Source organism: Polyodon spathula, chromosome 22 (assembly GCF_017654505.1).
Source record: "Polyodon spathula isolate WHYD16114869_AA chromosome 22, ASM1765450v1, whole genome shotgun sequence".
In the NCBI taxonomy this organism is placed as follows: Eukaryota; Metazoa; Chordata; class Actinopteri; order Acipenseriformes; family Polyodontidae; genus Polyodon; species Polyodon spathula.
The window spans coordinates 3,487,678-3,495,754 of NC_054555.1; the positions used below are offsets into that span (position 1 = coordinate 3,487,678).

Genomic DNA, 8,077 nt, shown 5'->3' on the forward strand with positions numbered 1-8,077 from the left:
TTTTTGCATAAGTTGTATAACAAGGATTAGTTCCTTCTCAGAGCAAGTCGATTGTTCCTTTTTCTCACGTGTTTCTATATTGAAATGCAATCACATCTCGTGCACTTGTGTCTAATCCTATCAACGGATCTCCTTGGCAACTCCTCTCAAGTGAGGACCACGCGAGCAGCAATCCACTTGTGTTCTCACCCCCCAAGGAATCTTAAACATACACACACTTCTACCGCAAGACGCATTTCCACCGGTCCACCCACAGCCCTTGTAACTCAACTCCGGCAATCTTGTGAAACTGTTACCTTTATCACTTTATAAGGCCAATAAGCATGTCTTGTCAAAGAGTTTCTAAGGTCCAAACCAATTATAAAATCAGCAACCACGAGGCAGCGCTTTGATCTTTTTGGTAACAGGCCGGTGCTGTACTAATAAAATCGATCTTCCTCTCCTTCGCCTAAATCCGCTCTGTATTTTTAAAAGCCTTTCTTTGGAATATTTAAACACTTATCCGGCGTGTCAGAAACAAATGCCTAATTGAACTCTAACTAATTCAGCCTTAAGTAATGCAAAACGCGCTTTGGAAACACGTAAGAGGTCATGTAAATGGCAGGTTGTTCAATAAAACGACTGCTTTGCAAAGATATTGCAATGGCAAATGAGGAGCACATGCAACCCAAAGAGATATATTGCCTGGCTTGAAACGTGCTATAGCCTCAGCGTCTTTATTGTGATAACACTTGCATTTGTGTTAGTGCAAATATTACCTATTCCTTAACCAGTGTGTTAAAGTGTGTAACTCATACAACACTGATGAAGGCCCTGTATCCGAATGGAATGTCTAATTGGCTTAACTTAATACTTCATATAGTTATTCCTCATATTTCACTTTCTATAGATGCATAGGCCAAATAAATACATAAAACCGCGATACACAGTGTAAATCCCCAAAATGTGACAGAAGCGTTGCATTTTTCCTCAAGCTGTGAGTATATTTGAATAAGAATAATGCCATTGGACTGTAACAAGCAGAAAAGAATGAGAGGCACAAAAGCGCGGGGGTGCCGAGTTTGGACAGCGGACAAGGCGAGCAGAACTGAAAAGATAGAGGGGAGACGTTTACAATGGAACAATTCACCTACTAATCGCTTTGATATATTATACATGCCTCAAGACTCCAAACATTGTGTAATTATTTATAAATGACTCTCCCCCACTCTCACTATTATGCCACATAGAGAAAGAAACTATAGGTTCCTCTCCAAACTATTTCTAATAGCCTCTCCGCCCTTTATGTCTTTCAAAAGAAGACAGGGGTGCTGAAATGGAAGAATTGGAATAATTAATGGGGAATCGTATGGCTGTCTCATAAAAATGTCTTTAAATTAACGTAATGAAATTGCGTATTGTGGGTCTTATACTAACTCATGCTTTTCAGTTCGTAAGAACATTTTTTACTTGCATGATTTGAATTTCAAGGGAACTGGGCAACATAACTCCTATAGTTAACAAACTGTTCATTAAAAAAATGCTCGCAATATTTAACTTACAAGGAAGAAAACATTATATGTATTTAGAAAATATGTGTTTAGTTTGGTATAGGTTAATATTATAGGTTGCTACTTTACCAAATATATTTCTCATATATTTTAATTAAAAAAAGATTATATGAAATTATTATTATTATTATTATTATTATTATTATTATATTATTATTATTATTATTCATCATTGGGTAATATCTGGGTAAACAACCCATTTGCTAAATTTTAAAAAAATAAACGTAAAACATTTCATGACAAACGTTTGCACTAGAAGTCTATTTTGAAAACACTGAAACGTAAAAAGTTTACTTTTTTGACTTTTATTTTTTCTCCAAATGACTAATATTTAATTATTATATATTTATATTATTATTATTATTATTATTATTATTATTATTATTATTATTATTATTATTATTATTGTTGTTGTTGTTGTTGTTGTTGTTGTTGTTATGCTAGTGGAAGTATGTGTTCAATCAATAAACAAATCAATTTATTTGAAAGCACATACTGATAAAAAGATATTCAATTGTTTAAAAAGTAAACATCAATCTTTCGCAACAGATTACAAACACATTTTCAATATGTATGTCTTAGACCCTAAGCTTTCTCTTGTTTTTGTGTGCATCTAAATGATCTGAAACAACACTAACACTTGTTTAGAATCTGTTGAAATGTTTGAAATCGTGAATAAAGAACGGCTTTGCTTTATTAAAAGTGATAACACGCAAACGTACCCACAAAAACAGGAGGTAACTGTTACATTTAACAGAGCCTCAAAACAATTTAGGAATCATTAGATCGTTATTGTTAGGCGTGAATGGATTTAGTTGGGTACTGTTATGTTTTCAGGGGTTAATGTAGCAAAACGAAATGCTTTAGCTGCTTTATGTGCGATAATAGACACAGGTACTCTGAATCGGAGTGTTGGTGTGAAGTGTCACTGGACACGTGTAATGTTCTGGGTTTGCTAATCTTCTAACGAGATCAATTGATATCCCATTCATGGTTCTCCGTTTTTCTCTCTGTGAAAGGATATTTTACACAAATAGCAATAATATTTATCTTTCTAAATATGGCAGGAGTATTTTTGCATGCATGCTGTGTGTGTGTGAAGCTACTAAAGGTGCTCGTTGCAATCGATCTGCATAGCAAATTTATGACAAAAAAACAAGCATAGGTCTTCTTAAAACCCCCAGCTAGGTTACCAAGGACGGGGCGCCGAGAAAGAGAACGAGACTCCCCCCAGAATCTTGTGGAGTGTGCCTTTGCCTCCGGGGCTAATCACTTCTGTTCTTTTCTTTCGTCTTATCTTTTCGTTTTCTTCTTGAGTAGTAATCTTGAGTGGGCATGGTCTTGGGGGCACAGATAGCAACAGTGCAGTTCACTCGCGTGGCTGGGGTGCAATCCTCATCTCCGATTGGACAGCGGTGATTACAGGCACGCTCCGGCGAGTGAATAAACAACGGGGCATACATTATGCTAATGAGCTGGCAGTGTGGCACGGGGCAGACCTGATGCAACCTATTCATTCATCCTTTACAAAAATGCCAAAGGGTTGAGTTTCGGGGGGTCGGTGGGGGCTGCTTATTGTTTCACGGGGTATATAAAGGGGCTGAGGCCAGTCGTGTGCCAAGCTCACTTGCTCACACGAACTGATTTCAGCAAGATCAAGACAAGACGCGTGCCTCTTCTTCAACTTTTGAAGTTTCTTGGACTTTGCTTCCTTTGAAGGAACTTACACATTTCCATCCACGTGTTTGCAACTTGTTTCCCAGGTGTGTATTGCTTATGTGCTTTCGATGAACGTCTTCAGCTTTATTTGCCTCATACGCATATTTATTATATGGGCTCTGAGATCGCTCTTTTAACTAACTTTGTATCGTGTTGCTTTTTTTTCTTTTAATAGCTTAAACACAATGTGCTCCACCATGGAAGGCATCTACTCCGAGTTGGACAGCTCTAGCTACGACCAGTCCTTCTCCATCACAGACGATGAAGACTCCCGCTGCAGCATGATCACCGCCTCCCCTTCCTCACCACTCGGCCAGCCTTGCTCTCCGTCGGTCAGCCAGGAGACAGCCGTCCCGGAGCAGTCGGAGAAGAAGAGGAGGAGGGGCCGCGGTAAGAGCGATGGCGTCCTACACACAGTCAAGAAGAACAGACGGGTGAAGGCGAACGACCGGGAGAGGAACAGGATGCACAGTCTGAACGACGCGCTGGACAGTCTCAGGTGCGTTCTCCCCGCCTTCCCGGACGATAGCAAGCTCACTAAGATCGAGACCCTGCGCTTTGCACACAACTACATCTGGGCGCTGTCAGAGACCATTAGAATAGCAGACCGGGAGAAAACCGGCGAGGCGTCCACCATGCTCCCTGCAGGGCTGAGCCGGGTTGTAGATGCCCCTAGCCCGGGCAGCGATGCCTGCTCGTGGATGTCCAGTGGCTCCTCTTCGTCATCTCCATCCTACGGCCACTCTAACCCCAGCAGCCCTGCTACATCCGAGGACTATGGATTTGTACAGGCGGACAGCCTCTATCACAACTACCACAACTTCGTAACAGGCATCTACTGCCAGAATTAGTACTGACAATAATAATAATAATAATAATAATAATAATAATAATAATAATAATAATAATAATAATATATTTTATTATTATTAAAAATGCTCAAGCTAATGTGACCTCTTATAATCACTGCATGCATGAACATGGGCGTGTAGCATATATATTCTCTAAATTTACTCAGCTCATGCATTTGACAAAAAGTGAGAGAGGCACGTTATGCAGACTCTATTCACGGTTTGCCTTATCTATTCTTTCAGTTCTGGTTTGCAATTTGCTGAAACTGAACTTGTTTTGTATTAGATACCCTTCCTTTTTTTTACCTCGCAGATTAATTTTTTTGTAAATGGTAACTTGTAGATGGGATCTTGTGATAAAAGAAAAAGTCTATTGTAGCGCGGGGGGGGGTTCCTTCTTTTTCTTTTCCCATGTTCTCTCTCTTTTTTATCTCGCTCTACTCCTCACAAAAAACTCTCCTTCCACCCTGCTTCCAATCCTGACCCCAACCTCCATTAAAATAAAATTAGAATTCAAAAAGAGAAAAGACAGATTTGCTTCTGCGGGCGAGGTGAAAAGTCAATTTTACAATTTGTAGAATGATAATGAAGAAAACACGAGCGTGGAAATTCGCTTTGAACGCTTTGACAATAGACTGAATAGGTTTCAATAGAAAGCACACGGATCTCGTCTCATGCATTATGCATTTTGACCTCCAGAACACTGTTGTCTCGCTGCCAGAAGGACTCAATCCTTGGGATTTTTTTTTTTGGTCAACTTTTGCAAGTTATTTGTTAATTTATTCAAGTGTTGCATTGATATGAAGATGTCATTTTTTTATTGTATATAAAGAGATTTATTCTATTATGTATTTACTTTAAATGTTAATGCTGGTGTACCCAAACATCTTTTTATTGTTTGTTTGTTTTTGTACAAATAAAACTATAACGTTTTTTAAAAACAACTTTTGTGTGCATCCCTTTTCTTCTGACTCCCTTCCACTGCAGTTTGAAAGGAGGCCCTTCTAAAACGAAATCTTTCCACTTTTCAAACGAAACCCATGCAGCACCGCAAAATTATTATTTTTTTGGTGTACTGTTTAGACTGTCAATAATGGACAGAAGTCAGGTAACGTGTACTTTGTTATTCTGATTCATTGTAGTCAATGTTTTGATTTGAAATCACTGATACTAATGATGATGCTAATAATAATAACACATTTATTTGATATCTGTGTGTCTGGTGGGGAACAAAGAGACATCAATATAGGTGGCCGGGCGGTGACAGGTGGGAGCACTATATTGTAAAAAGTGAACCTTCTTCTGTGCATCGCTGTAGTTAAGGTTTATCTCTGTTGGCTTGACGCATTCGTACAGGCTGTGTGCTGTGTACACCTAACTGAAAACTCAAATTTTAGTTTAGTTTGCATTTTGCTTGACGTGTAGGTTTTGTGAATGTTACAGTCTATAGCTAAATAAAACAGTTGTATAATAAATATTGTGTAATTAATATTCTGAAAAAAAAACTTTTATTTCTATACAAGTTTGAATCTATACAGTCTATCTCAACGTCTTTCAACATTATTATTTATCATTATTATTAAACATAATTATCTTAGACTAAACTTGGTTTAATCTAACACACACACACACACACACGCACACACACACACACGCACACACACACACACACACACGCACACACACACACACACACACATACACACACACACATATTACATTTAAATAACTGTACTGTTTAGAATACCGGTAACTCTGTCTGTCGATACATAGTCTATTATATTCGAATAATTCGTTCTATTATAATCATATTCCAGAACCAATACCGGTAACTTTCCAAAACTCGAATCGATATACCAGAATGAATTAAAATCGATATAAATTTACTGGAATTAAACAAATATTTACTGAAAAGTATAAACTATAATTAATACACGTGTCGAATTAAAACAGGGTTTATAACGTTGGCACAATTATAGCTCAACTTTCTGCTCTACTTTCTCTACTAGAAATAATTTTAAAAAAATACCCGCTTTGATTATATTTTCTCAAAATAAAGAACTATTTAAAATCATTTTTAAGGGGATCGGGTTGCTCGTGTAAAAGTAAAGGACTACCCAGGCCGATTTTTGTAAATTCAGTTGCCACAGGAATTTTTCCACAATTTTCGTGTGGGTCGTTTCACCCAAGTTTCCCTTTCCGTAGTTCAGTGAATGACACGCCTTTGAGCGCTCACGGGGGAACGGTTCCAGTCTGGGGTTGTTTCAGAGCTGGGTGCGGGTGAAGGCACTAATCCCGAATTCGCTCTTTCACTTTGATACGGCTTTGAAGAGGTTTTCATGTGGCTCGCTTTGTGATCGCGGGATCATTTTATTTCTAAAGGGCTCGGGTTAAACCCTGTGTTTGTGAGTCCAGCCCGAGCCCCTTGTATCTGCACGTGTCGAGGACAGCAGAAAGCCCCCAGGAGAAACACATGCTAACTCTCATTGAAGAAGAAAAAAAAACTAAAATCCAGCCGGACTAATCCGTGGAACACAGCCGCATCGGGTTTAATCCAAAAAGTATAGAGTAATCTGTTTTAGGATGGAGCGCTTTCTACAAAATTGGCACGTGTGTAAAATATATTAGCAACACAGTGCACATAGAGCCCAAATGTGTGTACAGTATTTGTAACAGTACTGGGCTTTCACTATAGCTCCATAAACTGCACTATATGAATCTGCTCAAAGAGGCATCCTGACACTGTCGGGTATATACTGTATGGCTGTATAGGCCATACACACCAGCCCAGATTCTACCATGCCAAGTCAGTGGATGGACTGTGAACAGATATTCGTAATTCTGTATTTTATTTCATCGTGTAGGTTGAGTTTAAAACACGCTTTCAAAACCTTGCAAAAAAAAAGGAATAATTACAAATTACAAATAGCATATCCCCGAAGAGCTGGCGATCCAATTCAATAAAAATAGCACTACATAGGAGCGCTTGTTTTGGATGCAATTATTTCGTTTTCTGCTATAAGTTTATTTGGACGAGGAAAACGCAGTTAACTCCAGAATGACTGTGCCAAGACAATACCGGCATCTGATATTGTCACACTTTGTTGGGTCTGCATTGTTAAGCAAATGACACGGGCCTCGCTTCGTGGACCTGAACTGGAGAAGAACAAATTGTTTGGGGGCTTGGCAATTAGTTGCTGTACTATCGCGTGTCCTTAATTTGGCTTGAATGGAGACAAAACTTGTCATGGGGTGATTTATAGAGTGTTTTGGATTCGCGGAATTTGGTAGCATCTGTTAGATCAAGTCTCTGGTTTCAAAGGATGGAAACACAAGAAACTGTTCTCCGTGATCATCGTTTCACCGAATTGATTTCACGTAAACATTTTGCAATGCAGTTATTTAAATATCTATAGTTTATTTTAAATGTAATAATTTATAAAATAATTTACATTAAAAGTCTAAATACTAATTTATTAAATATAAAGATCCAAAAACAGTATCTCATCTATTGTTTAATATCTAGTTTCTTATGGCTGCTGTCTCTCTCTCTCTTATATATATATATAGACACACACACACACACACACACTGTAAGCTTTCTAAAATAGCAATAAAATAATGCAACTGAATAACTTAAACTGGGGGAGGCTGAGTGTGCATTGTCTGCAGAATCAACCCCTTAAATATGTGTAACACTATTCCTTAACTCTAGACAAATCCATTTCTATGGATTTCTGATAAAGTAGCTTGCACCTGCCCTGAAGAGCACAGCGGTTTTGTGTGGAATCGCCCCCCGGGGCTGAAACCCAGCGCTGGCCGTGCACAGGAAAGGTCATCTTGAACCGCTGGGGAGTGAGACCCCGGAGACCCAGCTTCGCAGTCAAACAGTAACTAAAACATCAAAGCAGCCTCTTCAGGCATTCACCACAACTGCAGCTCCCAGAAATGTCATTA

The 8,077-nt window shown here is 38.7% G+C and overlaps 1 protein-coding gene across 1 annotated transcript; it reads left to right on the forward strand.

Moving 5' to 3' along the window:
• The first annotated feature begins 3,454 nt into the window (after positions 1–3,454).
• On the forward strand, positions 3,455–4,120 carry LOC121297494 (neurogenin-1-like). The gene has a single exon (XM_041223843.1). The coding sequence runs from the start codon at positions 3,455–3,457 to the stop codon at positions 4,118–4,120; it is 666 nt and encodes a 221-aa protein (XP_041079777.1).
• Positions 4,121–8,077: the final 3,957 nt, after the last annotated feature.

Excerpts from the sequence above, each read along its gene's own strand:
- LOC121297494 (XM_041223843.1), top strand. The coding sequence starts at position 3,455 with ATGTGCTCCACCATGGAAGGCATCTACTCCGAGTTGGACAGCTCTAGC.